This window comes from Chamaea fasciata, unplaced genomic scaffold, assembly GCF_029207755.1.
Source record: "Chamaea fasciata isolate MVZ Bird 193981 ecotype frontalis unplaced genomic scaffold, bChaFas1.0.hap1 SCAF_41, whole genome shotgun sequence".
NCBI classification, from domain to species: Eukaryota; Metazoa; Chordata; class Aves; order Passeriformes; family Sylviidae; genus Chamaea; species Chamaea fasciata.
The window spans coordinates 1,082,502-1,101,521 of record NW_027094126.1 but is presented as its reverse complement, the minus strand read 5'-3'; the positions used below and the strand labels follow the sequence as shown (position 1 = coordinate 1,101,521).

General features: G+C 50.0%; 1 protein-coding gene across 1 annotated transcript; it reads right to left on the bottom strand.

Moving 5' to 3' along the window:
- Nucleotides 1-11,042: 11,042 nt before the first annotated feature.
- Nucleotides 11,043-14,587, bottom strand: LOC136303734 (keratin, type II cytoskeletal 6A-like). The gene is made up of 9 exons (XM_066207335.1): nt 14,063-14,587; nt 13,007-13,221; nt 12,830-12,890; nt 12,581-12,676; nt 12,302-12,466; nt 12,077-12,202; nt 11,739-11,959; nt 11,425-11,459; nt 11,043-11,317 (listed from the first exon to the last, which is right to left on the bottom strand). The coding sequence occupies exons 1-9, from the start codon at nt 14,570-14,572 to the stop codon at nt 11,043-11,045; spliced, it is 1,704 nt and encodes a 567-aa protein (XP_066063432.1). The 5' UTR covers nt 14,573-14,587.
- Nucleotides 14,588-19,020: the final 4,433 nt, after the last annotated feature.

Here is a 19,020-nt window from a genome sequence, read left to right as displayed (position 1 = left end):
TGAATTCTGAGCTTTCCATGGCAGCTGGAGCCCAGAGCTGGAGCGAGGAGAGCAGCCACGCACCCCACGTGCTGTAACCTGGAGCGTAGGCAGCTGTTGTGATCGGAGCTGGCACCAGATCAGCCTTGGCAGCACATCCCAACCACACCTGGACCTGTTGAGCTGGCTCCAGAAACAGGGATGCATCCCTAGGGGTGTCCATGCATCCTGCGGATGAAGGGGGAGCTTCCTGTCATTCTCTCCTCTTTCTGAAACAGCTGGACAAAGGAATCAAAGGTTCATCTGTCATCTTTCCCAGGCAGATGGATTTTCATGGCATCAGGGTGTTCAAACCACAGGGTCAACCTGGCTCTTTGTCTTGGGATTTTAAGAATAAATGTAATTTGCATCCCAAAACTTGATCCATTAAAATTGTCCACCCTGGCCACTTGTTCAGCTGTTGGAGCAGGGACTGAGGGCCCTCATGTTGTTCTGCCCATCCCAAGCAGTCCCTGGGGCAGGCGGTGAAGGTGAGAAAGGTAGGAAAGTTCCTCCCACCTGGAAAAACCTCTGAGAAAGTGACATGAGTGTGACTTTTTGTGGACAATGAGGGAACTAGGAGAGCACTGGGATGGACATTTTGGAAACACCCAGAAATTTAGAGACAGACCCAAACTGGAGCTTTTTAAGCACAACTGGGGCAGGAACCTACTGAACTCCACCACCCTCATTCACCTCTGTCCACCTTCAAATCAAACCCTAAATGGGACTAAGAAATCCCAGTTCTCAGGCTGATACTCAAGGAGACGCCTCAACATTCCCACAGGATCATCTAAATCAGCTCAAAGTAAGGTCATGGAATGGTCTGGGTTGGGAGGGACCTTAAAGCTCATCCGGTTCCTGCCATGGGCAGGAACAACTTCCACCATGCTGGGGTGCTCCAAGCCCTGTCCAACCTGGCCTTGGACTCCTCCAGGAATGGAGCATCTCCTGGGAAATCCATTTCAGGGCCTCACCACCTGCTCCTGGAGGAATTCCTTTCCAATATCCCACCTATCCCTGCCCAGTGGCAGTGGCAAGCCATTCCCCTTTGTTTTTTCCCTCCAGGCTTTTGTCCCCAGCCCCTCTCCAGCTCTCCTGGAGCCCCTTTAGGCACTGGAAGGGGCTCCAAGGTCTCCCTTCCACCAGAGCAGGTGGAAGTTCCATCCAACCTGTCCTTGAGCACCTTCAGAGATGAGGCAGCCATAAACTCTTTAGAAAACAGAAATAAAAAGAGCTAAAAGAAAAGGGGGGAAAAAAAAGAACTACAGAAAACACAAACCCTAAAACTACTAAAATCATGAGGGTGTCTGTCTGTGGTGGTTTAGCACAGATGTGAGGCTGGGAATGGACTCTGGCTGACCAGTAGGAGTGTTGTCCACACCTCTGGACAGCCCAGGCTTAAATCAGAGATCCCAGGTGACTCGGGCCTTTTCCTTTTCTGTTCTGGCTGCCAGCGCTGCTGGCCCAGGTAAGGATGAATCGGATCCTCCTTCCCCCGACCTCGGCAGGGCTTTGAAATCTTTGGGCTGCCGTGGCAGAGAGAACATGACCACTGCAGGCCTGTGCAAGCTTTAACTCTTCCCTGACAAAGATTGAGACTTTCTTGAACTCTAACCCTTCTCAGAGATGAGAGAAAAGGCCAGATTAAAAATATGTAAAGAGACAATATGAAGATATCTGAGTCAGTAAACAAAGAGTGACTTCTTGAGTGGGAGAGATGACATGTTGCCTGAGTCCTAGGCTGAAATTTCCTGGGAGTTTTTAGTAACAGACTGTAACGTGAATATGCCAAAATATTACTTTAAATCGTGGACAATACAAATTGGGGAGATGATCTGTGGATTTGAGCAAAGGTATTTGTGATGGACTGAGTGAATATTGAATTAGTAACTGTGATCCTGTGAACCCATGAGAGGTTTGAACAGAGAGATGAGAAGAAGCCCCATGCCAGTGAAGAAGTGAGAAGACATCTCTGTTCCCTGAATTGAAGAATCCCTTGCCTTTGAAGATGCTCATTTTTAAAAGGTGACATGCCAATATCTGTAAGTCTATGACCCATCTGTGTGGTCATGGGAAAGGCTACGTGAATATGGGAGGTTCCACAATTGCAGAATTTCTTGGGTGGGCTGCTTTTGTGTGAGTTAGAAGCCACAAACAGACTGTTTTCTCTTGTGGAAAGCTACCAAAACAACAGGAGAGACTTCTCTCTCAAAGACTGAATGAATGAATGACTCTTTTATAAGTGGTACTGACCTGGAGTTCTGAGTTTTGCCTCTTTACATTTTTTGTAGAAAATGAACAGTTTGTGGTGGGAGAAAGGGTTGGTTTAGAAATCCATTTGTTTGGGGTTTTTTTGGTTTTTTTTTTCTTTTCCTTTGCTTGTCTTAGTGTGTGTTAATAAAATCTGTTTACCTTTAAGTTGGGGCGTTTTGCCTTTTTCTCCCAAAAATCCTATCTCCCAGCTGGCAAACAAAATTCAGTGAACGTGAAACCACCACGTAAGTGGTGCCGTGACTCAGATAAGCGAACCAAAACCCCTACTGTGTCTCAGAAAACCAGATCCTAAATATAAATGAAGAATATTTACAAGCCCCACTTGTAAAGTGGGCAGAAGAGCGTAAATAAATAAACATATCAATGTATTTCTGACTATTCACGAAGTACTGCCAGAGCCATACAGTAGCACATGAAGAAATCTAGTAGTTAAATTTAATAACTGTCCCAATGAAGGAGATAAATGAGCACTGAAAGAGATCTTGATCTCTAGCTGCCAAAGTTCCTGCATAATTAGGGCCTTCAGTCACTTGGAACTGGGGCTGGGATGACACAGACATAGTCATAAAAATGCCTTTAGCCCACAAACTTTCCTTTTCTCCCCCCCTCCTTCCCTGGAATAACCACAACCTCTCCGTGTGGTCAGTGAAGGCAACAAGGAGACTTGGAGAAGAGGAAAAAAAAAGGAGAGAAATGTCAAAATCCTTGGGGTTTTTTTTCAGAGCAAGAGGTAAAATGTTGGCACTCTGCCAAAGTTTATCCTATTTTAAGCCTGAGGTTTCCCAGTTGCAAGAATATATTGTCCTAATAATCCAGATATTCCAAAGTGGAACCCACATTGATCATTTAGGGGCAGGGAGACCAGATGGAATTTCCCTCACACAGACCTAGAGCTGGGCGAGACTGGAAGTTGCTATTAAACCACAGGAAAAAATCCCTCTATCAGGGAACATTTTGAATTCCATGAATTCTCAACACTTTGTGGTAGATTGTGACATTTCCTGGTGAGAAAGCTGTAACTGGAGGGGGTCTGGGAAGGCCCTAAAGATGAGGGATTTTTCCTGTGCAGACAGACAGAGCTCAGGTGGTTGGGAATGATTTTGGTGGGGAGATATCTTCTTTTGCCTTTGTCAAAGAGGAATTTTTTATGGAGACACTCTGTTGGAATTGATGGTATCCAGGGCAGGGGGCGGAGGGAGGGGAAGGGGCAGTGCTGGACGCTCCAAACAGGGCAGGTAAGGAGAGACAGGACCCATCACTGGGTCACTCCACCAGGAGCTGCTCCCAAACACAAATGGGAGGAAGCAGCCGATGGACCATGGAATTCCAGAGCAGGAGGAACTGCTGAACCGTAGCTCTGCTGCCACAGAGGAATTTTATTTGGAGGGGAAGGAGGACAAGAGTAGATGAAGTGGAGATCAGGATCTCTGGCGCAGCATGGAACAACATGGTTGAGGTTGGAATCAAGTCCAAGCTCCAATGAGAGCAAGGGAAGCAAAAGAGATCAGCGTGGGAAGGGCTGGCAAGCCCTCAAAGAGCAGGAAGAGTTTCCCCAGAGCCAGAAACATCTGTGCACGGAATGGCCCCAGTCTTTCCCTCTGATCAGCAAAGGCAGGAAGATTCTGAAAGGATGAAGGAAGGGAAATGTCAAAAATGTGGTTGTTTGTGCAGAAAAAAAAAAGGTGAAATGCCCTGGTGATGGCTTCAGACTGGAATTTTGAGTTTGAGAAGGCCAGCGGGAACTTCCAAGGTGGATTCCACCCAGAGTGGGGAGGGAGGTCAGCTCCAGGGTCAGACGGTCCTGGTGTTGTGTCCTGAGGGAGGGGGTCTCTGGTGAGGCTCATTTAGGGACCAACAACCCGAAATCTGACTTTGAGATCCCGTTAACAAGGGACTGATGGCTCTTTTAATCTCTTAATAAGTGGTTGGTGATTTGGGGCTGACAGGAAGGTAAACAAGCCAATAACATCCTCAACAACACCCTTGACATTAAATCATCAATTCAGAAAATAACAACATAATTACAATATTGGTTAATCTCCTCTTTCCCTGACAATAATGTGAAAGTTTATTAATTAAATTGAATATGATTTGTGAATACGCTGAAGTCATTTTTCTATTGCTGTTATTATTAAAAGTAGTGGCGAGTGGACGAAGGAGAAGCTCATTAATTTTTCTGCTTAATTGGCTAATGCCAAGTATCAGCCTCTGATCCCTGAGATCTCTGACAGGCTGAGCGTGTCCCAGTGCCTCCACACACAGCTGATGCCCTCGGGCTCAGGCGAGGTGCTCGAACAAGGCAGAGATAAAATCTCCAAAGGGTTTCAGAAGGAGCAGGTGGAGGAGGAAAGGCAAGACCTGCAGAAAAAAAAAATTAAAATAAGGAAAAAAAATCCAAGGAGGATGAGGAGGAAACTGGATTGAACTCCAGGTTAAAAGCACTAGGAGACAGGAGACTTTTTCTTTTTTTGCTGTGTGCATGTTTCGCAGCAGAAAAATGGTCAATAGATGTGGCAGTCATGATATAAATTGATTTTTGTTTCTATTAGGGCAGAATTTTGATCTCCAGTTGGCCCAACAATCAGAGGTCTCAGGAATGACCCCTCCGGGGGTTTGGAACCTCAGGAACCTCTTCACTTGGTCCCCCAAGATAAAGAAGAGACTGAGAGTGTTCAGCAGCTCCAAAAGCTGCTGTGTGAGTTGAGGATGATTTTAATCACATCCTGTCCCACAGGAAGCTGAAGCAGCTGGAGTTAATTCTGGCAGATATTACAAATCCAGTAAACAAGGTGATTACTGACTTCCCAGGAAGTGGGTCCGGTGCTGCCTTCCGGGGGTAGCGTCAGCAACAGGAGGGTGACCCCACCCAGCAGCTCCACCTGGGCTGGACTCCGAGCTCATAATTAGCCCAATCAAGGTCAGACTTTGCGATCAATTGAGTAAATCACTCTATTGATGGATCCGAAATGCTGTGGTTGCCTCTGCAACAACAGAAGGAACAGCCACAGGACAAGGAGGCTGGCACAGAAAAGGTAAAGCTGCACAAAAAGCCCCAAAACCGTGATGGTTCCAGTGTAAATCTCCTGCCTGGGGAGGGAGAGATCTGAGAATGGGGTGGGGAAGGCCAGTTTAAGGGCTTTGATGGGTATAGAATCCTGGAATATCTGGAGTTCTGGAAGGGACAGACAGGGATCATCAAGTCCGACTCCTGGCCTTGATCAGAAGAATCCCAACAATTCCAGGCCTGAGAGCATTGTTCAACATAGGGAGGATTTGGAGCTGCTGGAGAGAGTCCAGGGTAGGCCATGGAGCTGTTCCCAGGGCAGGAGCCCCTCTGGAGCCAGGCTGGGAGAGCTGGGGGTGTTCACTTGGAAAGGAGAAGGATCCAGAGAGACCTTGGAGCGCCTTCCAGGGCCTAAAGGGACTCCAGGAGAGCTGGAGAGGGACTGGGGACAAGGGATGGAGGGACAGGACACAGGGAATGGCTTCCCACTGCCAGAGGGCAGAGTTAGGTGGGACGTTGGGAAGAAATTCCTCCCTGTGAGGGCGGTGAGGCCCTGGAATGGATTTCCCAGAGGATGCCCAATGGAAAGCAATCCAGGCAAAGGGCTTGACTCCTTGGCTGTCGGGCCATCCTTTACTCCAGGGGGTCACAAACACCTGCAGAGCCCCTGCCCCCAAAATGGGAGAACTCATTCAGGGAGAAGTTTTGCTGGGGAGGAGGGAGGGAGGCAGCTCCAAGGCCCCCCAGGACCAGCAGGAGGTCCTTGTCCAAGGCTGACACACAGAGCAGTTCCCATTTCAGCTGATTCTGGCTCCAAATGAAATCCTGAATGGATCAGACTCAGCAGAGAACCCCCAGCAGAGAGAGACCCACCACAAACATGGGCACAACCCACCTCTTCTCCTGTCACCTTCCCCCTGATTGTCAGCTGGATTTATGACCTGTAACAGTGGTGGGTTTGTACCCAACCCAAACTTCCCATCTCAGCCTGACCCCTAACTTATAGGAAAGTCAATTTGTCATTGACCTGGAGGACAGTGACACGTTCTGGTGTCAGAGCAGCACCTGGAGGTCACTGGCAGGTTCAGTTGTCAGAGCAGGTTGTGGAGGACAGTGACAGATTCAGGCATGTCAGAAGGTCTGGAGGACAAAGACAGGTTCAGATGTTTCACAGCGGCACCTGGAGGACCGTGACAGGTTCAGGTGTCACAGCAGCACCTTGAGGACAGTGACAGTTTCAGGTGTCACAGCAGCACCTGGTGCTCACCAGCAGGTTTGGCTGTGTCAGAGAACTTTCCCTTGCACAGGCCCCAAACCTTCCAGTGTCATTTTGTGGCATTTTGTGGCTGTGTTCACCCCCCAGACCAGGTGAGTCCCCAGGCCATGGGAGAGGTATAATTGTTTCAACCCATGCTCCAACAGCATTGTTGGAGCAGATAATGCAGTCAGATAATGCAGGTTTTGGGGTCATGCCTGTAAACCCTATGAAACATTATTCCACTCCAAGGACAGGACTTGGGAGTGTGGAAGGAGGATGAAGCTCAGGGAACCACCACCATCCCAACAGAAATGGGTTGGGAGGGGGAAGAAGAGGAGTGGTCTCTGTTAGCACCAGGTGCGGATGATGCTGTTGCTGTAAATTGTGCAAATCCAGCTCTACCTGTCCCAGCTGGAGCTGAGGCAGCCCTGGATGGAACAGGGCTGGGAGGGAGCAGGAGGCACCACATTCCCAGGCATCCAGGTCATGGGGGTGGGTGGGAGCAGCTGTTTTGTTCAGAGGAGCAGGGTCAGCATCCAACAGGGGCCAAGTCCAGCGGGAAAAGTGCTCAGATGTCAGCTCAAGCTGTCCAAGCAAATCTGGGGTGAGTATTAATTAGATGAAGGGCCCAAATTTTTCTGCACAGCCACAGTTGATGCTCTGCAACACAGATTCCTCTGGATCTCGGCACAGGTCACCCCTGGAGGCTGGCAGTGGATTCACTCACAAGGAACCCAAGGCAGGGTCCAAAGAGCAGGAAAGGAGGTGATGGAGTATCCAGGATTAAACATCAGGAGCCCAGCGTGGAAAGCACAGGGAAGAGCTCCTCTTAGCTAAATTTCTTTGGAAGTTGCACAGCTTTAGGTACCTTTGTCAATGTACTTGCCCACTGGAGTTTTAAAACTCATCCCGTTGTGGTCACTGCTTCCATGAGCTGCTGATTTTGGTCTCTCTTGAGAAGGTCAGAGGGTTTTCTAGTGCCTATTTGAGCTGGTTTTTTAGACCAGTTGAGTTGAAGGTAAGAGAACTGGGGTATTTCTGATTGAAGTGCAGAGAGGGGCCCAAAGGATGCTGACCCCCACTTTTAAACTCCTTTTACCTCTCTGCTCCTCAATTCCTTCCCCTGAACATCCCATCCTCAAGATTCCAAAGGACTCCAGTTGCTCAGAACTGTGCAAGGTGAACCCCAGCCTGGAGGATGCAGAGGGAGGTCAGCTCCCAGGTGACAAACCAGTGCTTCTCATAAAAGCAAACATTTTCTGCTCCCCAGGTCTCCACCACCATCCCCGTGCAAGCCCAAACTGGGGGAATCTCCTCCTTGTTTGCACAATGACCCACCCAGCAGAAAAACCATGGTGGCTCCCAAGGCCCTCCCACCATAAACATGATTAGTAACAATTAAAAACTCATTACAGCCCTAATTACAGCCAATAAAATGCCACTTGGGTTAATTTCCCGAGGAGCTCTTAAAACATGGCACAGATTCGGTTTCTTCTCATGTTCTAGTGCAAAAGATCCTTCTCAGCCCATGCCCTGACCCCAGTGGAGCAATGGCATTTCCCTGCCCTCCAACCCCCACCTGGCTGCACCCTCCTGCCAGGGAGTTCTGGAGAGTGAGAAAGTCCCCCCAAGCCCCATTTTCTGCAGACTGAGCCCCCCAGCTCCCTCAGTGGTTCCTCAGGAGTTCTCCAGATCCTTCTCCTTGTGCTCCAGCCCTTCCCCAGCTCTGTTCCTGTCTCTGGACATGCTCCAGCCCCTCAGTGTCTTTCTTGGCCTCCCTGGATGGGATCCAGCAGCTCTCACAGTGCCCCACAGAGCAGGCAAAGGGGATCCAAATCCTTTCATCCCAGCGTGATGCACTTGAGCTGTTTCCTTCCACTCCCTTTTTCATAAGTGCATCAGATGGGAATGATAAACCCTGGCGTCTCTTGGCTTCTCTCCAGGAAAAACTCAGGGAACTCAGAAAAATCCTGTGGTTTTTGGCAGGATGTCATCAGCACCTTTGGCTTCCTGGGCTTCAGCAGGCTGGAGATCTCTGTCCTCTCTGCCTGCTTCCTGAGGGTGTCCTCAGGACACTCCTGGGCTTTGAACCACCTGGGTCCAAACCTGTCCCTTGACTCTTCCCTGGGATGAGGAAGAGGACCATGACTTTTTGTTCTTTCCCATCCCAACCTATGGATTTTAGAATCAGAAATGTCATTTTTTGACTCAAACAGGAGGATAAGACACATTGCAGCCTGGTGTAAACATCATTCGGAAGTCAGGAGGGTGAACTGGAAGGAAGTTTGGGGGTAAATAAGAAAAACAGCAGGAAAGTAACAATTGTTCAAATTAAACCAATAATTTCTTCCTTATTTTGCTCATTTAGATGACAAGGACTTGACAATGTTGATCTCCATTTCCATATTTTATCTGCACTGGATCAATCATAGAATCATGGAATGGTTGAAGTTGGAAAAGACCTTAAATCCCATCTGTTCCCACCCCCCATAACAAACGCACTGCAGAGAAATCAGGGCTGATTCACCTCTTGATCCTCCCAGAGCTACAGAAGAATCCAGTCAAACGTTAATCAAATTAATTTGGTTGCAATGGCATGTAATTTGGAGAGGGCTAATGACTAATCTGGCTGGGCAACCTGGAGCTCTGATGGCAGGTTCTGGGCTCTGGCTTATTCTTTCAGGCTGGTTTGGTTTGTTTTCTTTTTTTCCTTTGTGAGTAATTTGTGTCCACTCAGAGTTGTCAGACCTTCCCACCGCTCACAGATGAGGAGCCAATGTAAGAGCCCAGCCAGACAGGCAGAGGGTGCTGCTCATCCTTGTGCCAGCCCCTGGAAGGTTTCAGCCTCCTCACCCTGGCTCCAGCTACCCGCTGGAGACTCCTCCATGGCAGGAGTTGGAATGAGATGAACACAGAGTGTGGGAAGGGATCCTAAAGCCCATCCAGTTCCACCCCCTGCCATGGGCAGGGCACCTTCCATTAAACCAGGTTGCTCCAAGCTCCTGCCCACCTCCAGCCAGCCCAAACACTAAATGGGAATAATGAATCCCAGTTCTCAGGGTGATGCTCAAGGAAACACCTTGAGCATCAAGATCATCTAAAAACGATCTCGTCTTGAGACAAGATCGTCTAAATCAGCTCAAAATAGGATCATGGAAGAGTTTGGGTTGGACAGGATCTTAAAGCTCATCCCATTCCACCCTCTTCTCTGGGCAGAAACACCTTCCACTATCCCAGGTTGCTCCAAGCCCCATCCAGCCTGGCCTTGGACACTTCCAGGGAAGGGACAATCTCAAGAAAATCCATTCCAGTGCCTCACCACTTGCACAGGGAGGAATCCCTTCCCAACATCCCGTCTAACTCTCCTCTTTTCCAGTTTGAAGCCATCACCTCTTGTCCCTTCTCTCCCTTTCCAAGTCCCTCTCCAGCTCCCATGGAGCCCCTCGGAAGGAGCTCAAAAGTCTCCTTTCCCTTCTCCCCAGGTGAGCACCCCCAGCTCTCCCAGCCTGGCCCCAGAGGAGCTCCAGCCCTTGGAGCAGCTCCATGGCCTCCCCTGGACTCTCTCCAGCAGTTCCATATCCTCCCTGTGCTGGGCCCCAGGGCTGGAGCAGCTCTGCAGGTGGGATCTCACCTGAGCAGGGCAGAACACCCCCTCCCCTGCTGCTCCTGTTGAGGGCTCAGCCCAGGCTCAGGGGTCTCTGGGCTGGGACAGGTTCAGTGCTCACCCACCAGCACCCCCAAGTCCTTCTCCCTGGGCTGCTCTCAATTCTTTCCCTGTTCAGTCTGTGTTTGTCCTGGGATCACACTGATCCAGGGCAAACCCACGTTTCCCCTCCCCTGGGGAGCATCGAGTGATGAGACAACACAAAAATATCTTCATCTCTCTGCAGTTTATTGGTATACTGAAGGACCCTGGGGCCATGGCACTGGCAGGAAGCAGCTGATTCACATGACAGAGGGGGGCAACAGGGCCACACACTCCAGGCAGGAAGGAGAGGAGGGAAAAAGATCCATAAAACATTAAAGCTGCCAAATTACTCCACCTGGGGAAGGTGGACAACTCCAGAGACCTGTTTCTCACTCCTAAATCTGACTGTGGGACATCATCTCCTTCCTTCTGTTCATGTGGGCTCCTGACACAGCTGAAGCAGGGTGTGGGGGACCCATGGGGGGTGTGGGGGCAACACGGGCCTTAAAAAGTGACAGGGAAGTGCAGTTTTCCACAGGCTCCTCCTCAGCTGGTGCAGCAGCCCTGGGGAGCTCTGCAGTGCTGGGGAGCCACGAGGGAGATGTTCCACTCCAGTGGGGCTCAGCGAGGGCCAGCCTGGGCCAGAGGCATGTGTCTCGTTTTCAATCTCACTTTGGGGATATTTCCCCCAGAAACAGTTTGTTTCCTCCTGAATACTGATGGGGATGGAAGGGGCTGTGCTGCTGATGGGAGGAAGAGGAAGGTGCTGCTTTCCCTGGGAGGATAGAGGTGAAGGCTCAGTATTTGACCCCAGAGGATTTGACTGTCGTGGTGGTGACACATCTTCGCACAGAGGAGGAGCTCCCCCCGGCCATGAAGTTGCCACCTGCAGTGCTGCACATCCTCCCGCTGCCAGAGGAGAAGCCACCACTGATGATCCCTCCTCCCACACCACAGCTTCCGCCAAGGACGTTCGCACCGCCAACTGTGCACACTCCTCCTCCACCCAGGCCATTGCTGGCTCCAAAGCTGCCAGATCTGCCTCCGCACATGGTGGTTCTGCCCACCACAGCTGGAAAAGAGGGAGAGGCTCATTGAACACCAGGCAACATCCTGGGAATCTTCACAAAACCAAGGATAAAGGTAATTCAGAAGAGAAAACAATGGGCAAATACTTACAGACATTGACGTTGGAGGGGTTCTCTAAGCAGAGCCTGTGTAGGGAGAGGAACATGAGTTGTAGATATAAATAAAGTCAGAAGCAAAATTCTTCCCCAAATGTTCCTTTTATATCCTGTTCCATATAAGATCAATCAGGCCCCCTGAGAAATATTCCCTGCGGGGACCATGTTTCTGTTTTGGGCTTCAGAATTTGGAGGAAGAAAGGAAAGTAATCAGATTTCAATGTTACATGTGTTGCGAGGCATGATTAAAGACGAATCTGAACCAAGGGGGGACAGAACCGTGGCCCAGCCCATGGTGGGAGGTCTCACCTGTTCTCCTCCCCCTCCAGCAGCTTCCTGTACATGGCAATCTCAACATCCAGTGCAATCTTGATGTTCAGCAGCTCCTGGTATTCCTTCAGCAGGCGAGCCAGCTCCTCCTTGTCCTTGTTCAGGGCACATTCCAACTCTTCCAGCTTCCTCCTGGCATCCTTGGTGGCCATCTCTCCCCTCTCCTCAGCCTCAGCGATGGCTGACTGCAGATGATGGTTCTGTGGAGAACAAAATAAATTTCTAAATTCTCTCTGCTCACCTTCTACTGGAGCATCCTCATGGCACAAACTGGAGGGAAAACAGGAGGAACCCGTGAGATACAGGCCAACCCCCACCTGCTTCTTCACGTTCTCAGTCTCTGTCCGCAGCCTCTGGACATTCCTGGACAACTCCTGGATCTCCATCTTGGTGTTGCGGAGGCTGTCCCCATGCCGGCCGGCAGTGTTCTGGAGCTCTTCATACTATGGGTATGGGGACAAAGACTCCCATCAGGGACACAACTGACCAAGAACCCCAGGTGTTTCCCATGCTCCAGGTGGCTTGACCCCCTCCCAACTCACCCGGCTCTGGTACCAGGCCTCGGCCTCAGCCCGGCTGCTCTGGGCGATCTGCTCGTAATGGCGCCGGACCTCCTCAATGATGCTGTCCAGGTCCAGGTGCCGGTTGTTGTCCATGGACACCACCACGGACAGATCCCGGCTGATTGTCTGCATCTGAGACAGCTCCTGCAACCACGACATGAGTCAGAGGCACCATCCCAAGCCTAAATCCACCCAGGCACCCTGTCCAACCTCAGTGTCCTTGGCCACCATGGACACTGGGGAGGAGAGACCTCCTACCTCCTCATAGATGCACCTCAGGAAGTTGATCTCGTCTGTCAAAGCTCCCACCTTGGCTTCCAGCTCAACTTTAGTCATGTAGGCACAGTCCACATCCTAAAGGAAAGATATTGGACCGCGACTTCCTGTCATCGCACAAGAGCTGTTGGCTCTCCCTGTTTGGATCTGCCCCTCTTGGAGATGAGTCTTTCCCATGTCTTTACCTCCTGTCCCCCCTCACCCTATCCCTGCTGGTGTCTCCAGACTCACCTTCTTCAGCACCACAAACTCGTTCTCGGCAGCCGTGCGACGGTTGATCTCCTCCTCATACCTGTGGTGGGGGCAGGACAAGGTGAGACTCTGAGAGCCCTGGTCATTCCACCCGCAGGGTCTCCGCACCAGCCCCACTCCCCCAGCTGGTCCCTCCCTGTCTGTCCCCACACTCACTTGGTTTTGAACTCCTCCACGTACTGCCTCATGTTCTGCAGCTCTGACTCCAGCTGGCTCCGCTGCCCCAGCAGAGACTCCAGCCTCCGCCGCAGGTTCTGGATGTAATTCTCAAAGATCACATCCAGGTTCTTCCTCGGCCCTGATGGCCCTTGCTGCTGGAGCAGCTCCCACTTGGTGGAGAGCACCTTGTTCTGCTGCTCCAGGAATCGGACCTACAACCAACAAAGTGTGTGTGAAACATTCACCAGAGATGCATCCCACTGCTCAAACCTCCTCGGAGCTTTGGGGGCCAGGGGAGTCATTCCCCAAAACCTTAACACGACCATTGTTTCCAAGGGGAAAATTCCTCCCTTTTTTTCCCTATTCTCTTTTAATTTCTCCTCTTTTCTCCTCCTGTATTTCTGCTCTTTTTGGGGGAGGGGAGAGGTGGGGTGTAGCTATTGAAATGCTTCCATTCCAATCTTACAGATTATTTCCAACACTAGTCGGGGTTTTTGATATTAGTTTTCGGAAGCATTGGATCCTTTTTTACCTTCCAGTGAATGAAATCCCATTGGTCTTTACATTCAAGAACATTCCTCTTATCAGACACAGAAATTATTCCGTATACACATCATATATTTAAAAAACATGGAACACTCTTATAACATTCTCCCAGTTCAGATAATTTAAAGGGAACTCATCTGCACTTAAACTGAAATAAGAAACTGTTGCAATTTTTTAAAAATTTCATTTCTAGATTTTAATCTTCTTGAGAAAAAACTTATCCCAGAAAAAGACAGACTTAAAGAAACACTTTGGTCACTGAGTATGTACCCATCCCTTTGGCCTGCACTGGAGAGAAAACAAATGTGCATCCACCAAACCTGAAGAAAGTTGTTCCATTTCTTTGTGGATGCTAAATTTTGACACTTCCTCAGGAGGAAACCAGATGGAACCCAATGGAAACAATCGCACCCCAACACTGAGCTGAGAAGGATATTTCCCTTTCCAGAGCACAAGGAATTTCTGCAGTTTTCCCATTCCCAAGCAAATCCAGCTCCAACCTCTCACCTTGTCGATGAAGGAGGCAAACTGGTTGTTCAGAGTCTTGATCTGCTCCTTCTCCTGGCACTTCACTTGCTGGATCTGAGGGTCAATGTCAACGTGGACTGGCCGCAGGAGGGTCGGGTCCACCTGCACCGGCTGGATGCCTCCAGGGAACCCAGGGCCACATCTGACGGAGCCACCAAAGCCACCCATTCCTCCACCAATGACACCTCCTCCAATGCCACCAAATCCTCCTGGAAATCCTCCACCAAAGCCACCGATTCTACATCCGTAGCCACCGCCATAAGAGCTGCCCATGGAAATCCTTGTGCTGCCTCCCAGGTTGTGGAGGCTCCGGCTGCTGAATCCTCCGCAGTGTCCGCTGCCACCTCCGTACCCCCTGGATGTGGAGAACGAGCTGTAGCTGATCCTGCTCCGGCCGCCGCCTCCAAAGCCACCACCAACAGCAGAGCAGGAGCTGAATCCCCTTTTGCTCCCAACTCCGAAGCTCCTGCAGACAGACTGACGAGACATGGCTGGTTCTCCTCAAAAGAGCCAAGAATGGAGAAGCTGAGGAGATCGACAGAGCTCAGCTGGTGCTGAGGGCAGAGAGAAGTGCTCAGAGTCTTCTCTGGCTCCACAGCTCCAGGCATTCCCTTTTATCTGCTCCTGGAGGTGGGCTGGGACAGCTTGGGCGTGAAGAGGAAACAAATTTACTGTCTTCATCAGCTTGGTGCGGTTAACAGATTTTTGCCAAATTGGTGACTCCACCCAGAAATCCGCTTTGCCGTGCAGAAGGAAAAGCAGGAGCACCGAGGCAGGTCTCTGTGAGTAAGTGGACTCCCATATCTTTATGTCATCTGGAAAAATATGTTTTACAATGATGTTGTCATGTTCTTCCCTCCTCCCTGCCTGCTTCTAACGACTCCACAGGTTGTCTGACTCCAGGTTTTTTGCCTGACACTCCACACCAGGCAAGGATTTGGGTGAAACCCAGATAGAATGAGGCTTTCACAATTCCTCCAAGCACACCCCTAATCTCCTTGTGAAGCAGAAAATTCCCAATGACTTTCCAAGTGGAAAAATGCCGCATCATAAGCATTTATTGGGGGTCAGCATTTCTGTTTTATCTGAAAAGGAGCTGCTTAGTTCCTTCCTAAGAGCATCAAGTGGGATTTTTCCCTCCAAAATGTGTCCCACAAGGTCTGAGACAACGGGGGGGGGGGGGTGATTCTGAGCACCAGAGCAAGAGGAAAGGATGTCCAACTGCTTACTTGTGCATTTACAATGGCCACAGGGATTGTCAAGCCACAGAGGATGGAAAGGACGCTTCAGGCAGTAGATGTTGTAATGATGACCGACAATAATGTTTAATTTTGTGCACCAGCTCCCCAGCAAAGAATTCGGACGCTCACATGAAGGACATCTTACAGGTACATTCCGAACCTCACTAATCAAATAAATGTTTTAGTTGCATTTGTTAATTTTATCGGTAAAAACCACCAATATTTCCTTCATTCTTATTTCCTGAAAATAATGAATAAAAGTCAAGGGAAATATATATTTTAAAACACTTCAGTAGTCAAAAAAATCCTGTTTTTAAGCTTCCAAATTACATGTGTTGAGTTTTCATTGTCACACAGGAGATTTGGGCAGGTAAACATGTTTAAAAGCATCTTTAGGAATCAGCTAGTGGCCATAGACACAGCAAACACTTTGGAAAACCAGCCCAGGAAAACACTTCCAAAAACCACTGGAGGAAACAGAAACATGAATGTCATTGATTGTCACTGGGATGGGGCTTCTGGAGCCACAGACTGTGTGGAATGAGAGGGAGGGGAGGACATTACCCTTGACAGGAATTCACCTGTTTCCCAAGATTATCCCACCCTTAGGGATTCAACAGCTGGCCACAGTTATTTGGCAATTGAAGGATACAACAGTTGGCCAAGGATTATTCCACCATTAATGGACTAAACAGTTGGTGAGGGGCTATCCCACCCTTGAGGGACCAAGTCATGGTTGGCCAAGGATTGTCCCGGTGTGTGTTCCTGCAGCTGGAGAATGGACAGCACCCCCACAGCATGGAGGGGACACCCTCCCTTCCAAAAGCAGCTGCAATCAAGATGGGCTGGTTTCTCCATGGTCATCTCCCAGATGGAGATTTAAGCTCTCCAGACCATTCTGCAGGCCAGCGCACTCACTCATGACGAGCATCCCAGGGGAACTGCAGAGTGGCTTGGGTTAGGTGGAGAAAACAGGTTGTCCCTTCTCCTGGCCTCCCTTTCAACTGCCAAACCCGTGCAATGAAGGCACCAGGACTTCACTGGAACATCCCACGAGGAGATTTCACAATGAGGAGGAAGATCTGCAAAGTCAGCCAGATGCCTGGATGCTGACCACACTCAACTCCTTCAGATAAAACACCCAGATTGAGTCACCCTGACGTCTTCAGACAAGATGTGCAGATTATCCCAAACCTGGAGTTGCCTGAGCCTTCTCCAGGTAAAACTCGACAGGCAGCTGGGCTCCAGCTGTGCCCTCAGATCTCTTGCGCAAGGAGCTGTGCACAGCAGAATCATCGACACCAGGGAAAATGTGAACTCGGCAGAAAACATGGATGGCGACCAAGCCACGCACCAGCTTCAAATCTGACCCAGCCAAGAGCATGGAGGAGGTGTCGCAATGACTCTTCACAGCAGCGCGACAACGCCATGTAAATTTCATTGTAAAGTTTAGAAGAAACAGGCTCTTAAAATTAAGCACTGAAACAGGTGATTAAGCACCAAAACAGGTGACTCTTGCCCCAAGCCAAACCTCAAACTGCTCCTGGCACAACACCAGCTTCGCACAGGCATTGCCTACTCAGCATCTTTATTTGGGCCAAACCCAGCCACAATCCCAGCTCCAGCACCCTTCAAAGTGGGGAGAACTCCCTTTTCCAAGAGCTCACTTTTCTGGACCTCTTCCTCAGTCTGCAGCTTCCTGACCCACTCTGAGAACACCAGCAACTCCCAGAGGCTGTTGTGGGACTCTTGAACCACCACTGGCAGCGTTTTCTGCCTCTTTGATCTCTCCAGGTGGTGGAGGAACCACAGCACAGCTCAGATCAAACACTCCAGACTCCCCTCCCAAACCCCCTCCTGAGCTCCTCCAAATCTCTCCCTCTTGCTCTTGGAGCAGGGATGAGCCACTGGGGAGTTAATCGGCTTCTCAGTGAGAGGATGGTACCTGAGCTCATGGATGGGGATGAATCACACCTTCCCAGCCCGTCGTGTTCCCACGGCTGGTCAGGGATGGTTCATGGGTCCCCAGTGCTCCCCCTGCTCTCTGAGTGCTGAGCTGTGCATCCCACCTGGCCATCCCACAGCCCAGGTGTGCACCAGGGGCAGGTGCTGGATCAATATCCTGATCCATTTTTACCTGTGTTCACCAGCTTTCCCACCCAAGGGGCTCCTACCCTGCCACCCCCTCATCACAATCCAAAGACCATTCGGAGGCAGGAAACTCAGATGAGACTGATCCAGTGTCAACTCCCACCTGCTGCTGCTGCTGATTCTCATCATCCATTGGCCCCTGTGGGTCTCTACTGGTCTGGCCATGAGGCACTGGGAATGTTCCTGCCTAAATCCCAGGACAATGGATTTCAGCAGACCCTTTGAGCTTCCAAAATCCCAGAGGGATTGAGAAAGTCCCTTTCCGAGACCTTCAGGAACTGGAGTGTTGCCACATCTGGAAAAATGGGACGTGGGCACTGAGGCACTGAGTGCCTTTGTGTGCCTAAAGCTGAGCCCAGAAAACTGAGACAGGGCAGCTTGTATTAGCTCAATGACTGGGAAGATACTGGACCCCTTTGTGCTGGAGGTTTCCAGACCCAACAATTGCAGAAATCTGCTGGGGGGGAGGGAAATGTCCTAAGGTGACTTTATGATGCTTGTATCCCCAGCCATCTGTTCTGTTTGTGCTGTATATTGAGTTCTGTGCCTTTAAGACTGGTTTTGAGAGCAAAGCAGGGCATGAAGAAGCGCACAGTTTGTTTTGAAAAACAGTGTTCACTCTTCTGCATTTTTTTCTTGGGATGGTGTGTTCATTGGAGGCATGAACAGCGGCTGGACAGAAATCTTTTTTGCTTTTACTTAGTTTAGCTAGCTGAGGCAGAGAAGCTCCCTGAACTGTTTTTTCCTTTTTTTCTTGGGATTCTTTAAACCTGTCCTGGACTGAAAAACCCAGAGAGACACACCTAGATTTTGCACCTGCAACCCACTGGGGCCACTGGAAGGCATTTTCCAGCGCCAAAGGGACTGGGACTGAAAAGAAACTGAGAGAAAACTGAACTAATTCACGGCAAGGACTTCTCTCAGTTTTGCCACCTCTCTCCAGAGCAGCGAGAGGTTTTGTTGTTTCATGTTATGTATTTCTATGCTTGTGGGCACTTTCTTTCTTAAATGAATAGTTTTTTCCAGTTTTCTCCGAGGAAGTTCTTTTCCTGGACGGGCTGAGGGGAGGGGCTGTTCGGGTTTGCTCTCCAGAAGAACCCTGTTTCAGGGGTTTTCTCACAAATTTGCCCTAAACAAGGACAGGGAATAACTCTGCAGGATTCCAGGGATGAACTAGGTCATTCACCATGTCAGGAGATGCCTAAAAATTGAGCAGGCTCCTGTACTCCTCGATTTGGTCATCTGCTGGCTCACTGAGTTACTGAGCACTGCGTGAACTGAGGATCCAACACCCACCACCTGGACTTGTGCCTTCAGGTGCGTCAGTCATCACCTGAGCTGGGATGCCTCCCCTGGTCCACCTCCACATGTTCGGCTCCATCAAAGCACAGGTACAACACACTGAGCAAAGAATGGCGCCCAGCTTCCCAACAAGCTCCTTCCCCAAAGCACGAACCACCCTGCCCAGAGTGGCTCCCGAAGCAGTGACACAATAACATCGTGAATGTTCTCTGCAATTTATTTGGAATGGCAACATCCCGGGAA

Coding starts and splice junctions, on each gene's coding strand:
- LOC136303734 (XM_066207335.1), bottom strand. CDS start 14,572: ATGTCTCGTCAGTCTGTCTGCAGGAGCTTCGGAGTTGGGAGCAAAAGG. Junction 12,891..13,006: donor GTGGAGGAGTTCAAAACCAA/GTGAGTGTGGGG, acceptor CCCCCACCACAG/GTATGAGGAGGAGATCAACC. Junction 12,677..12,829: donor AGTTTGTGGTGCTGAAGAAG/GTGAGTCTGGAG, acceptor TCTTTCCTTTAG/GATGTGGACTGTGCCTACAT.